This window comes from Hemicordylus capensis, chromosome 1 (genome assembly GCF_027244095.1).
Source record: "Hemicordylus capensis ecotype Gifberg chromosome 1, rHemCap1.1.pri, whole genome shotgun sequence".
Lineage (NCBI taxonomy): Eukaryota > Metazoa > Chordata > Lepidosauria > Squamata > Cordylidae > Hemicordylus > Hemicordylus capensis.
In genome coordinates, this window is record NC_069657.1 from 11,820,767 (window position 1) to 11,842,042 (window position 21,276).

At 45.8% G+C, this 21,276-nt stretch overlaps 1 protein-coding gene across 8 annotated transcripts in view; it reads left to right on the plus strand.

Moving 5' to 3' along the window:
• Positions 1–21,276, plus strand: part of LRRC9 (leucine rich repeat containing 9) — a 105,741-nt gene that overhangs the window by 25,970 nt on the left and 58,495 nt on the right. For 7 of the 8 annotated variants that reach the window (XM_053275995.1, XM_053276175.1, XM_053276086.1 and 4 more), the window contains 10 exons: positions 293–356; positions 1,632–1,702; positions 2,530–2,712; positions 3,541–3,696; positions 5,516–5,724; positions 7,069–7,200; positions 11,319–11,495; positions 12,448–12,559; positions 14,130–14,256; positions 17,232–17,408. In XM_053275995.1, the coding sequence (XP_053131970.1) occupies positions 293–356; positions 1,632–1,702; positions 2,530–2,712; positions 3,541–3,696; positions 5,516–5,724; positions 7,069–7,200; positions 11,319–11,495; positions 12,448–12,559; positions 14,130–14,256; positions 17,232–17,408 (1,408 nt within the window). The remainder of the gene's footprint in view (positions 1–292; positions 357–1,631; positions 1,703–2,529; positions 2,713–3,540; positions 3,697–5,515; positions 5,725–7,068; positions 7,201–11,318; positions 11,496–12,447; positions 12,560–14,129; positions 14,257–17,231; positions 17,409–21,276) is intronic. The other variant, XM_053276356.1, reaches the window with a different exon arrangement.

The window sequence follows — 21,276 nt, forward strand, 5'->3', positions numbered from 1 at the left end:
GCCTATTTGTTGCAACAAAAACAGCAAAGAGTCTTGTGGCGCCCTGAAGATTAACAGATTTATTGTGGTGTATTTGATGTGCAATGTGATCTAGCAACATTTCCAAAACCATCTTTTTCAGAACAACTTAGGTTTGCACCGCTCCTTCCTAAATAACTGAAGTTGATTGATCAAAATCTGATAGTTTTTCAGTCCACTCTGATCTTCCCAGATAAATAACCCTTTCTGAGTTTTTCAGGGCTTGGAATATGCATGATGTGATCCTAAAGCCACACTTCTATCATGTTTCCAGGGGCTGAGTGAACTACAGAAACTAAAGGAGCTCAACCTTGCAGGGAATTCCATTAGTAAAATTGGTAGGTGATATTTTTAAAAATGCAGGCGATGTTTCTGCATTACCTTGTTTTACTGTTGTAGAAAGTATAAAGGGAAGAAGACCAGGGAAGGGCGTGCTGGCAGATTTCTGCTGCCTAAAAGGATCGGAGGAAGAAGATAGAGATGCACTCTGGATCTGTTGAGACAACTACGACAAAAGGCTGGAGACCAATGCACCATGTAACAGGGATTCCCCGATGTTGTTGATTACAATGCCCAGCATCCCCTGCTGCAATGGCCTTTGGCTGGGGATTGTGGGAGTTGTAGTCATCAGCATCTGGGAATCCCTGGGAACTTTGTTGGATACTCACCAGAGTCTAAGCCTGAGCATTTTCTGGAGGTACGGCACTGGCCTTTGCCAGAATGAGGGGATTTAATTTTTTTGGTAGTGTACCATTTTAAAAGAGCTCCTATTTTATGCATGCATGTATGTTAATCTTACCCTTTAAAAAAACCCAAAACAGAATCTCTGCCCCACTTGTCTCTTTATAGGGTCAAGGTAGGGTTCTTCCCCTCCCCATTGAAGCGAAACTGTAATTTTAGGAAAAACAGTATATACATTTCATGAATAATAGTGGCTGACATCCTGACTAAATTACTTAATAGTACACAGCCACCTAATGGCGCAGAAGGGAAATGACTTGACTAGCAAGCCAGAGGTTGCCAGTTCGAATCCCCGCTGGTATGTTTCCCAGACTATTGGGAAACACCTGTATCAGGCAGCAGCGATATAGGAAGATGCTGAAAGGCATCATCTCATACTGCACGGGAGGAGGCAATGGCAAACTCCTCCTGTATTCTACCAAAGACAATCACAGGGCTCTGTGGTCGCCAGGAGTTGTCACCGACTCAACAGCACAACTTTACCTTTACTACATGGGGAGTTATTCTAAAGGACTACTAGGTTTCAATAGAACTTTCTCCTGCAAATTTTGTCTGGATGCCAGCAAATAATACATACATACATTAAGCATGAAGTGAAATATATGAACTGAAATACACATTGTTTCACTGTATTTAGCTCCTCTGTAGGAATGTCAGCTGCTCATACTTTTATTGAAACTATGCTTATTGATGACTGAGTTTTAAACTAAGCCGCATTATCGTAATATGCTGCTTCTGCAATTTTCCTAATATGCTTATGTGGTTATATTTTTGTATGGTGTTAACTCCTTTTCTTGTAAAAATTGTATGAAAAATGTTTTGCTTTTAAATAAAAACATTGTTTTAAATTTTATCTTCGTCCTGTATTTTAGGAAATTGCTTGGACCCCAGTGGAAATATAGAAAAATTAAATCTGTCTGGTAACAGAATATCTTCCTTCAAGGTCAGTGCTGGATACTCATTGCCTTTGGATAGGTTTTCTTGGTTGCTGAGGAATACCTCTTGTATTACATGTTTTCTACATGGCATACTCATCCCAAGAAGAATCTTGGAAATTATCTTTCATTACTGGTATGCAGATCACAGTCTCCTAGAAATTAAGAGAGACTTGTCTTAAGAGGTATTACAAATGGTTTCTATCTACAGGTGCTTCCAGATGGAGAAGAACCTTGTTTCTTCTCCTGCTAACCGAGCAAAGAGGCACCTTTTACAGTGATGATTCTCTTTATTTAGCAGGAGGAGAGCAACTGGCCGCATCCAAACCCAGCATAGCACCCCTCCAGTGGCTGTTGCTGGTATCTGCCTTGTGTTTCTTTTTAGGCTGTGAGCCCTTTGGGGACAGGGATTTATTTTATTTATTTATTCTCTATGTAAACTGATTTGGAAACATTTGTTGAGAAGCAGTATATAAATATTGTAGTTGTAGTAGAAGTTCTTCTCATGGGTGTACATGGGGTCCAGATGACACACTTCTGTGTTGCACAATTTTGCAGCTCCATCTGCTGGCCATTTGCTGCCAATCCATGATGGGAATCAGCTTGGTGTTCATCTGTGGCACCAACCCAGGTTTCTTAAACAAACCTAAGTTAAAATAAACCATCATTATGGCTGATGTCTGAACCTGGCCTTTTTGCTGCTGCTTCTAAGATTTTTCTGAATGGTTTAAACACATAATTTCTCTCTAGAAATTCAGTGTATTGTCGTGAATGATATTAGATTTATCATGGTTTTTTGGTGTGTGTGTTTTTTGTCTTCTTTCCATCTTTAAAGGAAATTACCCACTTGGCAAGACTGCCTCATTTAACAGATCTGTGTCTGAATGACCCCCAATATGATCCCAACCCAGTTTGCCTCCTTTGCAATTATGCGACACACGTCCTGTTTCATATTCCTCAGCTTCTAAGGCTCGACACTTATGACATTTCCTCAAAACAGATCAAGGAGTTGGCAGAGGTGGGTGCAGGTATTTATTTATTTATTTATTTATTTATTTATTTATTTATTTATTTATTTATTTATTTATACGTATTGCCTGATTAACAAAACCTTACTCAAACTGTTGTTTGAGTTGTGGCCGAGTAATCCATAAATCTGTGTGTGAAAAAAACAAATCCATCATTCGGGGGAGGGGGGGCAGGGGAGTGACATACTTTTTGTTTTTAGATTTATGCATGCCAATGTCCTACCAAGCCCTGCCTGAGTAGAGGCATTCTTCTGTGTCTCACAGAAAGGAGGCATTCCCTCCTTTCTGTGAGACACAGAAGAATGCCTCTTACTGATTGGCATTTAAGATGTGTCCAGGTTTTTATGTAAGAACATAACAACCCTGCAGGATCAGGCTCAAGGCCTACCTAGACCAGCATCCTGTTTCCCACAGTGGCCCAGCAGATGCCTCTGGGAAGCCCACAGGCAGGAGATGAAGGCGTGCCCCCCCTCCCGCTGTTGCTCCCCTGCCACTGGTGTTCAGAGGCATCTCGCCTCTGCACCTGTAGATAGCCTATAGCTACTTTAAGGTAGTACCTCCCAGCTATAGTATTAGCTACTAATCCTAATGACTAGTAGCCACTGAAATACCTGACCTCCATGAATTTGTCTAAGCCCCTGTTACAGCCATCCAAGCTGGTGGCCATCACCACGGAAGTCCTGGATGTCGTGACCCACAGCCCACCGATGCTGAAAGGAAGGCTTTAGAGACCTGCAGGTGCACAAGCAGCCTCCACACAGTGGCTTATTTATTTATTTAATAATATTTATTGCCTTGGTTTTCCTTTATCTTTGAAGACAACGGTGATGAAAAAGGTGATGTACTACAATATGCGTATCAAGAGCGCTCATCGGCAGCTTAACGAGGAGCTTGAGAAGCTGAAAGAGAGGAAATGCAAGCTTCAGAAGCTGCCAGAAGATCGAATTAAACACTTCAGCTGCAACCTCAAGCATGTAAGCAAAGCAGCTCAGAGCATCCACAAAGGGACTCATAAACTGGTCACCACAGGCCACTGAGGCATCCTCTGCTTCACCCTACGGGCCAAGACACAAAAGGCCCAGCACCACCGGGGAAAGCTCTGTGGATAGCTCTCTGGAGATGCAACAGTGGCAGAGAAATATCTCCTTTTCACTGCCACAATTGCCACACGGTGGTCCCTTAAAAGGGCTGTATTCCATCTTTAGTCAAAATTGGCACTGGTTTTCCTTCGGCGTTGCTCAGGTCGTTTCCTTATTTGCCAATAGCTCCATGGAAAACTGAGGAGCCAGTTTTGAGGAGAAGGTACTGTGGAGCAATCGTGTGATAGCCTGGGAGAGTTCCCTTTCCCAGAGGTCAACCAGAGCTTGGATAAGGCCTTCCTCTCAGCCACAGTGGCAGAAAGAACCTCCATCTGGAATCCATCAGGTAGCCACCATTGGACAAGGGGGGACAAAGGTCCTTGGGTCACTCTGTGGTGCCCCCTTGCCCTTCCCTCAGGGCACCCCTTGTCCTCCTCCCACACCCAGCCAGTGAATGAAGCGCTTGCCAGCTAAGAACACGAGGCGCGGCCCCTTGCGCACTCTCAGCCAGTGTTTTGTTCTCCGACTCCCTCTCAGAGTGAGGGAAAGCAAGAAAGCAGCCAGCTTGCCCTTAAACAAAGCACTGGCTGGGAGGGGGAGAGTAGTCAAGCAGCACCCCCCCCTTTCCCTCCCCACCCCAAATTCAATTTTTATTGATTTTAACAATAATAATATTGTCATTCCTTACAATATATACAAAAGTGGACTTCCCGCACACCTCTCTTCATGAATCATCAGCTATAGAGTTTACCCTTGCTATAATAATAATTCAAAACATAAATTTAAACCCTTACAAACACAGTTAATCTACCCAACCTGCAGTTTTTTACTAAATTTCAAACCCTGCTGTAAAGCCCATAGTAGGGAAATTATCCTTTAGATACAACAAGAATGGTTTCCAATCTTCTTTGAAGCCTTCCAAATTTTGATCTCTTATCAGTGTTGTAAGTTTTGCCATCTCCGCATATTCCAAAACTTTTATCAGCCAATCCTCTTTTGAAGGCAGTCCATTACTTTTCCATTTCTGTGCATATAGAATTCTGGCCGCCGTAGAAGCGTACATAAAAAACGTTACGTTAGTTGTAGAAATTACACCTTGTGTTATCCCCAGCAGGAAGGATTCTGGCTTCTTAGGAAATGTCATTTTAAATATTTTATTTAACTCATTATATATCATATCCCAATAGGCTTTAGCTTTCCCATCACCCCCCCCCTTTCCCGATGCTGGCCTTGGCATGCTGATGTTGACACAACCGGTGTAGCCAGTGTATGTGCAGGCAGCGTATGGGCCACCAGCGGCAGCCAGTCCTCAGGCCGCCAGAAAAATCCCCTATGCCTCTGATGTTGATCCATAAGATGCAGCAACGTTTTCACGTACTTCTAAGACAATTGGAAGCTGCCTTGGTCCATCTAGCTCAGTATTGTCTACACAGACTGGCAGCGGCTTCTCCAAAGTTCCAGGCTGGAGTCTCTCCCAGCCCTATCTTGGAGATGCCAAGGAGTGAACCTAGGATCTTCTGCATGCAAGCTTTCAGGTGCTCTTCCCAGAGCGGCCCCATCATCTTACCGTGCTCACACGTGGGGTCTCTCATTCAAATGCAAACCAGGGTGGACCCTGCTTAGCCAAGGGGACAATTCATGTGTGCCACCACCAGTAGCGACTTCTGTTTCTTACGCTGCAACTGAGCCCTCGTGCGTTTGTTTTGTTTAATAGCTGGAGCATGATCTTGCCTTGCTACAGACTTCTGGCAAAATACAGTCCAGCAAATCTATTTTGAGCAGAAGTTCTGAGTGTGAAAAATCAGACGGGGACTACGACAGCGGGGATGAGGCGCCTGAGGAATCCAGCCTGGAGCAGAAGTTTCTCCACAAGCTAGAAGCCCTCAGAAAAAGAATAACCTTCTGGAACAGGAAATTGGAGGAGTACGTATGCTTTGTGAAGTTTACCAGGGCTGTCTGTGAATGGGCCTTTGTACCTCGTCACTCATGGCTTGTTCTCTGGGATTCTGCCTGGGATGAGATCCAGTGCAGGCCTTGTGTGTACATGTCCTTTCCCTGGGATGTTTTGTATGTCTGCTAGTAGTGTTTATTTACAGGTGTTATTTAGATATGTTTTAAAAGTTTTGGTTATAGAACTGTGCAAAGGTGTAATGCCACACAGTGTAAGCGTGTGCAGGAAAGCGTTTGAGTGACCGGAAGGCTGCTACAGCAGTGAGACCCGGGCAGGAAAGATTGAGAAATCCTGTTTGGAATGCAGGGCGGGGGAAAGTCAGGAAAAGGTGTTGGGGGTTGGGGCCGCTGGTTGGTGGTTAAGAGGGCTGAGAGAAGGTGAGCTTGGGGAATAGAGTACTGCACAGGACAGGGACTTCTCAAAGGAAGAGAGAAGTGGGGGCAGGGGTAGATCTTCTCTCTAAAGGAAAGCCCACTGCCTGTTCAGGGAAAGACCTCCTCAGAAGGGATGCAGGTCAAAAACAAAGTAACCAAGCCAGGCACCCTAATCCCGAAAGGAGAAAAGGCACAAGGAAGGAACCATAACTGTTTATCGCCTTAAAAACATCAGCATTGCTGTAAGATAGAAGTCATACGTTTCTGTATACACTCTGAAACCACTATGCTTTTGCAACTAATACCTGGAACCACTACGCTTTAAGGACGTGTGCACCAACAACTGAATAAGCTTAAGTTAAATAAAGCCAGTAATTGTTAGCGTTAACCAGGTGCAAGGATGTTTTATTTCCTCTCCCACGTCACCAGAAGGGACACACCATGCTACAAAGCAACAAATCAGAGGGAGAAATGTGATTTTAGTCTCAGATCTTTCCAAAACAAGTCCGAGTGGTGGCAGCAAAGATATCTGGAGGTAGAGTGACCCTCACACCCCTCCTGCTGCCCCTCCCTCGCTTTCCCCATCACCAGAGGTGGAAACCAAGGGATCATCCAGCCTGTATCCTGTTCCAGGCTGGGGATGGATAAGTTCTAGGGAGCCCCGAGTCAGAGGTGTGAGATCAGGCCCAAGCAGGAGGCCAGCAGGAAACAGGACCTAGTTCTCGGAGACCAGGATTATTATTATTTTATTTAAATGAAAGCTGAAATGTATGGAATGTCTGTGGCCTGTACTCTTCCTCTGGGTCCAGTCCATTTCCCATTACAGCCGCACTTGAGTGCACAAAGCTAGTCATGCAGTTTTCGGTGCCATTTTCTGTGCTGCGTGATTATTATTTATCATGCTCCTTCCAGCCAAAATGTATCCTGCTCATTGTCTTGCAGAGTCGAAGCCATTTATCAGGTTGAAGTGAAGAAGAAGAAGAAGAGCAGTAATTTGGCAGTGCAGTTTTTGCTGACCGAGTTGGAAACGGTGGGGAACACGCGCTTTGAAGAGGGCTCTCCAAGTGATGCCTGGTACTGTGCTTCGGGATGTAAAACTTCAATATGTCGCGTGTTGGCTGGTTTTTTTTGGTTGCATGTTCTAATTTATTTTTAATCACTGCATAAATCCAGACTGCACAACTTCGGCCCTCCAGCTGTTGTTGGACTACAACTCCCATCATCCCCAGCCACAGTGGCCAATAGTAAGGGATAATGAGATTGTACTCCCCTGCTAACTGGGCAAAGAGGCACCTTTTACTGTGGAGATTCTCTTTATTGAGCTGGGGAGATTAACTGGCCCTATACACCCCCAGCACAGTACTTCCAGTGACTGTTGCTGGTGTCTATCTTATGTTTCTTTTTAGAATGTGAGCCCTTTGGGGACAGGGAGCCATCTTATTTGTTTGTTGTTTCTCTTTGTAAACCGCCCTGAGCCATTTTTGGAAGAGCGATATAGAAATCGAATTATTATGATTATTTCGTGTTTACACAGTCAGACAGGTGTTATTGACTGGTTTGTTTTATCCAGGCATCGAGTCCTTCCCAAGGACCTGGGTTGTTGTTATTATTATTATTACTCCAGAAACAGCTGGATGGCCACAGTTGTGCCCCCTCTAGCATAAGCGGTTGTTTCTTATATCTGTAACCTACTTTTCCACTGAAAATAAAATTTCCAAAGTGGGTAACAATGATCATACCAACAAACAATTTAAAAACAAAGGCTGGCATCCAGAGCAGCAGACTGCTTGAGGAAGGACCTTGGGCTTCCGCAAATCTAGGAACATAGAAAGCTGCCTTCTACCATCTCAGAACATTGGTCCATCTAGCTCACTACTGTGTTCCCCGATTGGCAGTAGCTCTCCAAGGTTTCAGGCAGGAGTCTCTCCCAGCCCTACCTGGAGATGCTGCCAGAGAGGGAACCTGGGACCTCAGATGCTCTTCCACTGAGCTATGGCCCCATCCTGCTAACTGAGGATGTTACCACTTTTCAAAGTGGTGGTTCTCTTTATTGAGCAGGGGGAGAGCAACTGGCCCTATCCAGCCCCAGCACAGCATCCCTCCAGTGGCTGTTGCTGGTGTCTGTTTCTTTTTTTAGATTGTGAGCTCTTTGGGGACAGCGAGCCCTTTTATTTATTTTATATCTATGTAAACCGCTTTGGGCACTTTTGTTGAAAAGCAGTATATAAATATTTGTCATCTTCATATCCCCTAAGGAGAATATCTTACGACACTCACATGTAGTCATACACCCCCAAAAGCGAACCAAGATGGATGCTGCTTAGCAAAGGTAGTCATGCTCACTACTACAAGACCAGCTGTCCTCGCACTAAGTTTGGAATTTGCGTTCCAGACTTGTGTTTCTCTACTGAATGAGTCCTCCCACTTGTGCAACAGTTACACAACTGTGGCACACCATATTTCCTTTAGAGGGAACTTTTGTGGGCAAGAGTATTAAAGTGCAATAGTACAATTCCACAGATCTCCTTTTTTAGCATGACTCAGCTACCTTCTGCTCATTAGGCAAGTGGTCTATTGCTCTGAATATCAGCCATTATCCTTAGAATGACAAAAAGTAACTGCGGCAGATACAAACTGCTAGGAGCCACCAAAGATTTCAAAAACCACTGTTGCCTAAGACAGCAATTAAAGCCATTCAGCATCCAAACCATCATTAGGCTACATTATGTGCAGCCCTCTGTTGACTCTAAGGGCAGGCCAGGATTTCTGCACACCTTAAAAGACAGGCCCAACACTGTAGGAATGTTCACATGCCTCTCCTCAACAAAAGTTCTCAAAACAGTTCACACACAGAAAAAGAGATAATTAAAGTTGCTTCCCTGTCCCTCAGGAGCTCGCAGAAGCTCCAAAAGAAATACAAAGTAGACTCCAGCAACTGTAGGGGAGGATTTGAGGCCTTTGATGAAGATCTCCATTCTTGGGAACACTGTTACATGAGAAGGTATCCTGGCCTTTGGTGGAGATCTTTATTCTTTGATGAAGATCTTCATTTTTCAGCACATTGATCTGGGAGAAGGTATCCTCGCCTCAAACCGAATAGAGCTTTAAAATGTTAACACCAGCAATTTTGAATTGTGCCCGGAAAAATGTAAGAAGCTATCAATAAAGAAGCCAGTTTGGCAGTACCAGCCGTGGCTGGCAAGTGCCGTTCCCGGGAGGCAGTGAGGGTGGGGGAATACTACTTCAGACTTCAGCGAATTTACCCACCACCAGTACCAGTATGCTCTGTGCTAGGGGTGTGCAAACTAGCTCGACGTCGAGCCAGTTCGATGTTGAGCTGGTTCGGTTCAACAGCTTGGGGTCAGACTGAATAACCCCGTTTGGTCCGACCCCGGACCGAACAACCCCAGGTTTGCAGACCATTTTAAGGTGGTTTTTTTAAAAAAAATTAACCTTTACTCCCCTCTGGGGAGTTGTTGGAGGTGGCGGGGGGGTCCGCGGAGGTTCCCCCTCCCCCGCTGGCCTTCGATTTGCCCCCTCTGGCCAGTTCAGCCGGCTCTACACAGAGGCACAGTGTGCAAGCGTGCCAATCTCCAAAATGGCCACCGGGTGAAGGTCAAAAACCCACCAAAGAGCACCCGGATGGGTGAAGAGCCAGCCGAACCGGTTGGAGGAGGCTATATATAAAGCTGGCGGAGGGAGGGGGAACCTCCGCAGACCCCCCGCCACTTCCAGCAACTCCCCGTAGGGGAGTAAAGGTAATTTTAAAAAAACCTTTAAAAGGTCCGCGAACCCCCCCTGGACCGAACCGAGCTGGGGGGGTGGTGGTTCGAGGTGGTGCCAGACCAAACTGGCCCGGTCGGGTTCAAGTCTGGTGTGGACTTGAACCAAACCAGGCCAGCCAGTTCCATGCACATCCATACTCTATGCTGCAATGGAAGACAACCCAGCATCTCACGGGGAGGATTCCCCACTTCTACATGTGTCACCTCCGTGCATGTGCAGAGGCCATTTAAGAGGTTAGCATGGCACAAACTTGTTTTGCTAAGCCCCTAAATGGCCCCTGTGCATGTGCAGAGGCCAACTGAGTGACAGGGGCGGGATACCCTCCCTGCAGGATGCTGGTTTGATCACCACTGCATTGTATAGCATGCTGTATAATGACACCAGGTAAGTTTTACACAGTTTAAAGTTGTATTTCTCCAACCTCACTGTCCCCCGGAGTGGTGCTCACTGGCTGCTGCTGTGCAGTAAAGGTAAAGTAAAGGTAAAGTGTGCCATCAAGTTGATTTTGACTCCTGGCACCCACAGAACCCTGCGGTTTTCTTTGGTAGAATACAGGAGGGGTTTCCCATTGCCTTCTCCCACGCAGTATGAGATGATGCCTTTCAGCATCTTCCTATATCGCTGCTGCCCTATAGAGTACCAGCAGGGATTTGAACTGGCCACCTTCTGCTTGTTAGTCAAGCATTTCCCTGCTGTGCCACTTAAGGTGAGTACTACTACAATATATATCCCAATATGTAACCAAAAGTAGCCATTTCTGAAAGAAATTGGTTGCCTATTTCTCCAGTGAACCACAGCTGTGAATGTACTCATTTGTACAATTTATAAACCTATGATCAGCCATTTCATCGAAAGTGGCATAAAAACTGATTTCTATCACTGAGCCAAAACAACTTTAGCAGGCTTCTTTAGAGGCAACTGGTTGCCACTGTAGGAAACAGGATGCTGGACAAAATTGACTTTGGGTAAAAGCACACATAGAGACCCTCTGTTATGGACTGGGTTTTTCATTCCCACTCATAAGGAGCCATGAGACAGAAATCACAAACAGAATTAGCAACGTATTTTATAAATAGAGGGACCAAAGAGGAGAACTGAGAGAAAGCAAGGGAGATTGATTAGAAAGAGGAAGATCATTAAGATACTTAAAAGTGGGAGTTTCAGTTTAATACAAAACAACAGAGGAAGCCAGTGAAAGGAAACATCTAGAGGTGCAACAGGATTAAAGTGTTAAGAAAAAAAAATTAAATGAGCTGAAGAGTCGAGAACAGGCTTAAGCTAAGAGACGAAAAGACAGATGAACAAAACAGTGCAGTAGTCAATGTAAGATGGAACTAGGTTCTGAATAAGAGATTGCTATATTAAAAGGCAGTACTATTGACCTAGTGCCCTCTGTTTTCTTGAAGGTTTAATTCTTGCTATGATTTAATACTATCCCGATTTTGCGCCTGGGATTTCAAAGCGTACGGCATAACAGGAGTGAAGGTAAATCGTGTCATCAGGGTACACAACCGGATATTGAGACTGAAATTCGAGGAGAAGTTCCAAATCTTTTCAGAGAAAGAAGACCTGAGTGAGTCCACGTAAGTGAGTGATCCTAAAAAAAATTCAAGGAAGAATTGTATGATGGCAAGATGAATTTTGCCAAGATGAATTAAACAGAGATTGCCCTTGTTAACCAAAGGTTGAAACCAGGGTTTAAAGAGAGTTTACAAACCCCAGTTAGAAAGAAATCCGGTGAGCATTATGCTGTGATGTAACATTACGCTGTTTGCTAAAGCAAGTAATGGAAGGAGGGGGGATTCATACAGGAGAGGGAGGAAGTGTGCAGTCTCAAAGCATGCTCTGGATTGTCCTGTCCTATCCTGCAAACAAAACCCCACAAGGTCTGGAAGGCAGCAAGGGAAGGTCGGCTGTAGCACCAGCGATAGTTCCATGGGACAAGTTGACCCAACACTAGTCAGAGGCACAGTGGTGGGTCACTGTGTGAATCAGGATACTGGACTAGATGGGCCTTGGGCCTGATCCAGCCGGGCTTTCCTTATGTTCTTATGTTCTTCTCAATGTTTATTTGTGGTCCAGTACAGCATGGCCAGATCTTGTGAAACAGCATGTAGAGTGTACTATGATTGTCAGCTGGATTGTCAGATTCCTGATTGAATAGGTTTATCACGTTTCTAATATACGTGCAGCACCTTAAGCTCATAATTTAAGCTCATAATATCTACAAGTTTCCTAGAGAATTAGATTTGACTATTTAGTCTATTATTCACTCTGGTGATGGTTTATTTCTGTCTGTCCCATATTTCTGTTTGTTTGCTGCTGGTCATAGACTGTAACAGAGAACTGAACTGAACTATGTCCAGTGCTAAAGTTCTTTCTTTCTTTCTTTCTTTCTTTCTTTCTTTCTTTCTTTCTTTCTTTCTTTCTTTCTTTTTTTTCTTCTTTCTTTCTTTCTTTCTTTCCTTCTTTCCCCCTCCCTTCCTCCTCCTCCTCCTCCTCCTCCTCCTCCTCCTCCTCCTCTTGCTGCTCCAGAAGTTACAGGAAGCTGCTGGAATATCTCTTTTACATATCTCCCCCAGAAGTGTCCTTGAAGAAAAAGCAAGTGATCCAAATCCTGGAGGAAGGCTTCCAGGAAACCAAAACGGTAACTGGATGTTTAATTTTATAATGACTCACTCGTCTCATTTTTTTCCTGCTCCTGACCACTTGTGTCTTAGAGCAACTTGTCTGAATTATGATCTACACATTCAGAAATGTTCTATGATATCACAACGTTTCTAGAAGATACCACTTCCTAGTGCAGGTGATGGAGTCTCATGAGTTGAATGCACAACCTCCTTGCATGTAGAAAACTAGCACATCAGGGAGAAGACTGTTAGAAGCCTTCTCAATGTGCTAGCTTTCCATGGGCAGTGAGATAGTTATTAGGGGCATCATTCACATTCTGAGATCTCTTATCTGTACTATGACATGGTAGAATCTTAGGAAGGCTGTATACACAAATAAAGATGCATTCCATACTAAAATTTTGCACCCAGGCAATTCAAAATCTGGTTAGTTGAAATTACCACAACCACAAAAAAGTTGAATTCTGTGACCTGTATAAATTATACAAACTGAACAAATTGTCAGAATTTTCTGTAACTTATTCTGGGTTCCTAGTCATGGGAAAAGGCAAGGAGCCATGCAGGACAATTAAGCTCCACCCTGCAATCTCTGAACTCTGATTCAGCTCCTCCTCTGGCTTCTGCAATTTCAGCAGGCATTGCCTACATGAATTTTCAGCATATTTTCTATCGTAAGGGCTAGAAACTTTATTTTTTTTTTTTTTAATGGGGGCTCATTCTCAGGTATCTGCATTCTATGGCCAGCAACATGTTCTGTGCTTTTGGTGTTCCTGTCAAATTTTGACACAGGCATGAAAAAGGGCTCAGCGCCCAAAGATTCTACAATATCTTGATTTTCTGTTTATTTTATTTGTATTCCACTCATTCTCCAGAGAGTTTGACATATGCATGGTTCTTCCAGCCCCCTTCTGCATGATCCCCACCGCACATTAAGGTCATATGAGGAGGTCCGTCTCCAGTTACCACTGGTACATCTGGTGGCAACTCAAAAGGCGGGCCTTCTCTGTAGCTTCTCCTGGGCTGAAGAATACACTCCCTGCAGAAATCTGTAATTTGAATTCATTATTGGCCTTCAGGAGAGCCCTCAAAACCTATCTGTTTGGCCTGGCCTTCCAGGGTTTTTTAATTATTGTAAATGTTTTAAACTGCTTGTTTTCTAGGGTTTTTTTAACTGTTTTGAATGTTTTAACTGTTAATTGTTTTATGGTGTTTTATAGTCTCTTTTTAAAATTGTTAATTGACTTTAATTGGGTTTTTAAAAATGTAAACCGCCCTGAGCGATTTTTCGAAGGGTGGTATAGGAATCATCAAATACCTAAATAAAAAAAATCCTGTGAGGTAGGTTAAGGGGAGAGAGAAAGAAGTGACATGCCAAAGGCCATCCTGAGAGTTTCTTGGCTAAGTGGGGATGTGAACCTGGGTCTCCTAGTCAAATTCTCTAACCAGTAGACCACTCTGCCTTACTTTTCTTCTTCCCTTTTTGTAGCAAATCACAGCTTCTCACTTTCCCTTCCCTTGTTTATTCATCCTTCCCATTTGCATAGTCTGACCAATAGTGAGATTGCCTTCTGATGTGCCTCTTTTTAGATACCTGGCAGCAATAACGAAGCTGTTCCACTCTCCAATAGCCTCAGTATCTGCGAATGTCCAAGAATTGAATATTTGCAACAACAAGCCAGAAGCAAAGGGGACTCGGAGGAGAAGTTCCGGCATGGTAATATTAGAGAAGTTGCTCAAAATCTTCACGGATTGTTTTTAAGATCCGTTTCGCTGGTCATGGAACAAAGGAGAAGAGAGTTTAGAGAAAACATATATGGAAAACTGGAGGGATGCGTAAATTCAGTAGATCGGGGTTCCCAGCCTTGAGTCCCCAGATGTTGTTGGACTACAATTCCCATCATCCCCAGCCACAATGGCCATTGTGGCTGGGAATGATGGTGGTTGTAGTCCAACAACATCTGGGGGCTCAAGGTTGGGAATCCCTGCAGCTGATTGTTGAGAGAGCTGCAGAAGATCTTTTGAGGTTTGTATTCTCTTGTATGTGAATCTTTGCATTTGAGGCTTTTAGATGGCAACTCTGGTATCCATCACTACGTCAAATTCTGTAGTAAGAGAGTTCCAGCTGTCAGGCATGTGGTAGCTGATACTGAAATCCAGAAAAGAATTCTGTAATTAGGCAAAGAGCAGTCAAAGGAAGACAGGAGCTGGGGCTATGGAAGACTGGGCAAGCAGGAACATAAAGCAGTCTTACACAGGAAGTTGCCTTATACTTAAGTCAAATCACTTGTCCATCTGGCTCAATATTGTCTACACAGACCACAGAGGTGGCAGCAACCTATCCAAGGTTTAAGGCAGGAGTCTCTCTCTCTCTCTCTCTCTCTCTCTCAGCCCTATCTTGGATATGCCATGGAAGAGAGCTGGTCTTGTGGTAGCAAGCATGACTTGTCCCCTTAGCTAAGCAGTGTCTGCCCTGGTTGCATATGGATGGGAGACTAGAAGTGTGAGCACTGTAAGATATTCCCCTTAGGGGATGGAGCCGCTCTGGGAAGAGCATCTAGGTCCCAAGTTCCCTCTCTGGCAGCATCTCCAAGATAGGGCTGAAAGAGATTCCTGCCTGCAGCTTTGGAGAAGCCGCTGCCAATCTGTGTAGACAATACTGAGCTAGATAGACCAATGGTCTGACTCAGTATATGGCAGTTCCCTATGTCCCTAACCTTCTGCATGCAAGCATGCAGGTGCTCTTCCCAGAGCGGCCCCATCCCCTGAGGGGAACACCTTACTCTGCTCACACATATAGACTCCCATTCCAGTTTTGCACCAGAGTTTGGCCTTGTCCAGATGGGGCTAAATGTGGCTCTGAGGCAATTGGAAGGCCAGCCTATCAGGGCCCTTGCAAATCCTTAAGAGCAGGCCTGCACAACTCATAGCCCCCCAAGCTGAGTGCAAATAGTTATGCAGCCTGACTGTCCTGTCTGGAAATCAGGAACCCGCCAGGCCAAGATTGCAGCACCCTGGAGAGCTCCCAGTACCCAGCTTGCTCTGATAAGGGCCAGTAAGAGGTGGAATGAGACCTCCAACGCCTCCAGGTTCTGCCTCCCTACTTGCAGAGCAGAGAGGTCCAAAAGGTTAAAAACGGGGTCTCTTCTGCCTTGGAGTCTGGCACCTCCTCCTCCACTCCACCAGGCCCCTCCTGGCCCGTTGCTGGTGCTGTTGTGCAGGCTTGGAGGAGCGCAAGGTACACAGTGCGAAAGAGGCCGATTCATTGAGGGACTCGGGTTCAGTGAGTGCCAGCTAGATACATAGGGAGCTGCCTTATACCAAGTCAAGTCATTGGCCTATCAAGCTCAGCATTGTCTACAGTGCCTGACAGCAGCTCTCCAAGGTTTCAAGCAGGAGTCTCTCCCAACTCTACCTGGAGATGCTGCCAGGGAGTGAACCTGGGACCTTCTGCATGCAAAGCAGATGCTCTATCACTGAGCTACGACCCCACCCCCCAAAGGTGGCATAAATGGGGCTCCCTCCCATCCAGGCACTGGCCACACCAAGCCCTGTTTCAGCAAGGTGGCTGTATTGTGTGCCCTTAGACCAGGGCTGCACGATGCCAGCCCTCCAGCTGCTTTTGGACCACAGCTCCCATTATCCCCAGCCACAGTGGCCAATAGTCAGGGATTCTGGGAGTTGTAGTCCAACATCTGCAGGAAGGCCAAAGTTATGCAACCCTGCCTTAGACCATGCTCTGGTTCTGGGCTGTCCAGTTCTGGGGCAGTGTTCCCTCTAACAGGGATTCCCAGATGTTGTTGACTACAGCTCGCAGAATCCCCGGCTCTAATGGCTTTTGCTTGGGGATTCTGGGAGTTGTAGTCAACAGCATCTGGGAATCTCTGTTAGAGGGAACACTGTTCTGGGGTCTCCTAGCTGGCAGCCTCAGGCACCAAACTGGTGTCGGGGCTTCAGGCTGAGCCTGGTACCGGCCCCTCCAGCCTGACTGCTCCTTCCTCCTCCTCAGGATCAGCCTCCATATTACTGCTCAGGCCTGGGGTTACGCGCTTACAGACTGCTAAGATGTCAGTCACTGATTTTCAGTTTCCAAAAATATAGACTTAAAGCTATGCAGCCAGCAGCTAAGCGATAAAAAAGAAGAGGTCAACCTCCAATACAATACCATCAGGTGAGATATAGAGCACCTTGACAATTGCAGTGGTCTTGGCTAGGTGCCTGGCACTCATCAAGTTGGATGCTGAGTGAACAGGCCAAGAAAGGGTGTTCTATAACCAGGATGCCACCCTTGAAAAGGCCTTTTCTCCCTGGTCCAACTTCTGATGTTTTGAAAAACGAGCTCTGGTTCCAATTTTAGCTTGCGGCCGCAGGCAGTTTTGTTTGTTTTTATTCCTTGTTCATAAGACATCCCAAGGCGATTTACAAACATTAAATAAATAAAACTCCATAAAAATCACCGTTAAAACATTGAAATCAGTTAAAACAATAAAAATCACGAAACACCAAAAAAACCAACCATAAAAAAGACAGGCAGAATAGCACAGGAACGAAGTTCTTTAAACTCCTATTGTGTGTTGCTTGATTCATTTGCTTGAGTCCCCTCGAAGTATCTGCTGGCATTTCCTTGGGTTTTATCATAAATAAGACACACAGATACTCCCCCCCCCTTTCCCCCTTTCGCTCTTTTCTCAGGGAAACTCATCATCGCAAAAGTCTTCCTTGGACACAGCACTCCTGCTCATGATATGGATCCGATCAAGGAAGACTACTACCCAGGAGTCAGTTCTGTCTACAGGGCTCGCCGAATCTCCCAGAACGCAGCGTCTGCAGCCGACAAAGAGACTCTAGATCAGCAAGAGAAACCAAAGCGTGAGTTGGTGCCTCCAGATCTCTCTCTCTCTCTCCCCCAATCTGCCAGTGGGGGGACCTTGCCATATCTGGGATGGCAACTTCCTCTTGGCTGCAGGCAGGATCAGGTAGCTAGGATACCAAAAGGCAGGGCTACCCAACATTCCAGACTGAACGCAGCAAGCTAAAGCCCCAAACATACTAAACACAATAAACATAAGAACATAGAAAGCTGCCATATAGTGAGTCAGACCATTGGTCCATCTAGCTCAGTATTGTCTTCACAGACTGGCAGCAGCATCTCCAAGGCTGCAGGCAGGAATCTCTCTCAGCCCTATCTTGGAGATGCTGCCAGGGAGGGAACTTGGAACCTTCTGCTCTTCCCAGAGCGGCTCTATCCCCTAAGGGGAATATCTTACAGTACTCGCACATCTAGTCTCCCTTTCATATGCAACCAGGGTGGACCCTGCTTAGCTAAGGGGACAAGTCATGCTTGCTACCACAAGACCAGCTCTGCTCCTCATCGTCTGAAAGAAAAGGCTAAGGAACCTTTTGCGGGGGGGTGCCCCTTCCCTTACTCTGGTGGCAGGTGTTGCACTAGTCAGACACCCCCCTCCACTTGCTGCAACATCCTCAGCTAAGGTGGAGGGTGGGGGGAGGAGACCCATGACAACAAGCTGCCACTTGCTGTCTGCTCAAGTCACTCCCCTGGGGTGCTGGCTGGGCCTATCTTTCCCAGAAGGCATCAAGGCAAGCACCTGGGCCCTAGCCGGTGCCGGAAGGGGCCCTGGGGTGATACCAGCTCTCTCTCCGGGTCTCAGTAACTAGGGTGAGGTGACTATTTCTTGAGCTCCTGCTCTGACCCTTGCAAGCTGTAATGGCAGCAAGAGACAAGGAGAGGAGCGGCTCTGGGCAGCTCTTTTCAAAGCTTGCAAGGATTAAGAGCTCCAGGCTCGCTGCTGCCAACGGCCCTGGTGTAGTGTGTGGTGCCTGGGCTCGTAGGAGGGCTTCCTCTGTGACCGCCCCTCTTCTTTGGAACACTCCCCCCCCCAGATTCATTTAGCCCCCTCCTTAGTTGCTTTTAAGGCCCTTTTTAAGAACCACCTGTTTCGCCAGGCTTTTGCCCTTTCATAATTTTTTTAAATTGTTATTGGTATTTTTTGTTGTTCACCACCTATAATCTTTGGAGGAGGTGGTATACAAGAAATTTGTAATAAACTTCCTCACAATTTACATTGAAGAGAGTTGAAGGAAGAGCCAACTGTGATTATGTTCCCTACCACACCCCAAAGGCAAACTCCTTGCCCCCCACAAAGGAGGGGCACAACAACACATGTGCTGAGGGCCCTCACAAGGGTTCCCAGCTTGTGGTACTCCACATGTTGCTGAGCTACAGCTCCCATCTTTCCCAGCTACAATGTATTGTAATTGGGAATAATGAGAGTTGTAGTTCGGCAACATCTGGGGTACCACAGGTTGGGAACCGTGGTCTGTTTAATATCATCTTCACCAGGAGCCTCAACAGACTCTTCCAAATGGTGATTCATTCAAATTACTGTGCAAATTCCAATAGGATGTAGGGAGCCATCCACATGATGTTCAAGTACATCACGGAAGTTCTTATCACTGTTTGCTGACTATCTGTGAAAAAGTCATGTCCTTTTCAAGTTGAAATAAAAGCAGTTTTGAAAATACACGGCCTTTCACAGATTGTCAGCAGATGGCGCTAAGAACTTATGCAACATACTTGAACATCATGTAGCCACCCCATTATGTCTCCCATCAGAACTGGTGCTGAAGTTGAAATAGATCACAGGCTGTAGTGATCAGCCTCCCCTCCCCATAAAGAATTAACCAGAAGTGAACCCTTGTCTTGACTGACCGGCTGGTGAACTCCAGGGCTCAGCCAATCAGCACACCAGGTGGGTGGGTCCTAGAGAGCTGTTGCCAGGAAGAAGGGAGTTCTTTGTTAGAAGAAGCTAGGCTGCAGGTGCTGAGAAGGACATGTGGCCATGGAGGTTGGCTGCAGGAGAATAACCCTACAGATCTTTGAGACAGGAGGGCAGAAAGCTTGAATTCTCATCAGGGGTTTAGTGAGTTCAAGGAAAAGGGAAGTTTAGTCTAGGGAAATGTTTTAGTCAGACTTTGTGTCAGATGTTGTTTTGCTTTTTGTGTGTGCTTCTGCATATTCCTGATACTGTTCTATTATTGTTTACCTGTAACGTAATTGGAATAAGAAACACTGGTCTGCACCCAATACACGTAGGGTGTTGCAAAAGCTTCTGTAAACATTTAAGTGTGCAGTAAGACAACCTACTTTTGTAATCCTATTAAGTATTCTTAGCTGTATTTAAAGTTGAGAAAGCCTCAGAGGAACGCAGTCTGTAGTAATTGAATAAAACTTTTTTTTTTTTGGTTCTTTTCTTTTTACAAGCCTTTCCGAGTTGGTTTTTAACTCAGGACAGAGGCGGGGGGTGGGGCAAAGGGGAACTTCCCTGATGCAAACACATCCTCAAACGGTCAGAAGCTCTCAGTTTTCTCACCATGTGTAGGCTTGCATGTGGAAGATGTCCAAGAGCAAAATTAAGAGAGTTTTCCCTGGGATTCTACTTCCACCAGGGAGGTTCAAGCTCTGTTGATAAGAGGGGTGGCGGTGGCAGCATTTTGAACCTACCGGTAATACAGAATATTTTTAGGAGAAGCCTAGCCAGGGAGCTCAGCAGGGATGATTCAGCATTTCTTTCGCTCACATGAGCTTGCTCTGAGATATAGGCTTTAATCTGCTACAGAGGCCAACATGTTTTGCAGCGTAATGTGGGAGGTTCTGACCTTCCTGTGCTGCTGCAGGCTCCTGAGGAAATTACGGCTGTCTTGCGCAAGAGCACAAATACCCAAAGTAGCACACTTATATTTCAAAATAATTTAAAGAGGTCTCCCAAAGTGTGGGCATGCAACTAAAGTATTTACACTCTTGAACAAGAATGCTGGCTCTTCCTTAGGAACTGTTAGGGCAGCTGAGCCATGGGCAGAATTACCTATGGGTGAGAATCTGAAGACCAGGACTGGGATAGCCAAAAACACAAATGTACAGGTTCAAAGGATCATGTCAGGAAGGCTGAGAGAACAATCTGAGTCTGGATACATGTCAGAGGGTCAGAGAAGCTGGTGCATCAGAAGGCCAGATGGTTGCAATATGAGGCAGGGGTCAAGAGCATGTGAGAAGTCAGAACCAATGGTCTATCAGATCAGGAGGTCAAACCAGAGCTAGTAGTCAGATTCACACAAAGTAGACAGTCAGGAGTCAGTAGGAACTGATGGGAACCACAGCCAAGGCGGCTAGGCATCAAGAGATGCACACCAAATCAGGAGAACTTTGATACTGAAACAAGGGTAGCTTCAGATAGGAATTCTCTTATACTCTTCCTGTCTGTAGGGGAGCAATAGGCCACAAGGGGCGTGAGCAGCATTGGGCTTGGAAGCCAAAAGCTGCTTCAGTGCAGCAAGCCACCACAAGGGGCAGTGTGGAGCAGTGTGGTTTGGAACCGCCTGCATTCTGCTGTAGGGATGTGCACGGACCGTGGAGGCGTGGTCCGATGCCGGGGGTGTGTGTCGCTTTAAGGGCGGGGGGGTTGTACTTACCCCTTCCGCCGCTTTCCCCCCTCTGGCGCTCCATTTTTTAGTGAAAATTTCAGGATGACAGCGTTCCTCCCTGCCCCCTTGTTGATTGCGAAAAGTGGAAGTAACTTCTGTGTGTGCACCTGCCGCTGACGCGCGCTGCACACATCACACACGCTGCGTGGCGCACGTGCGGAAGTTACTTCTGCTTTTTGCAGTCAACAAGGGGGCAGGGGCGGCAGGGAGGAACGCTGCCGCCCCGAATATTTCACTA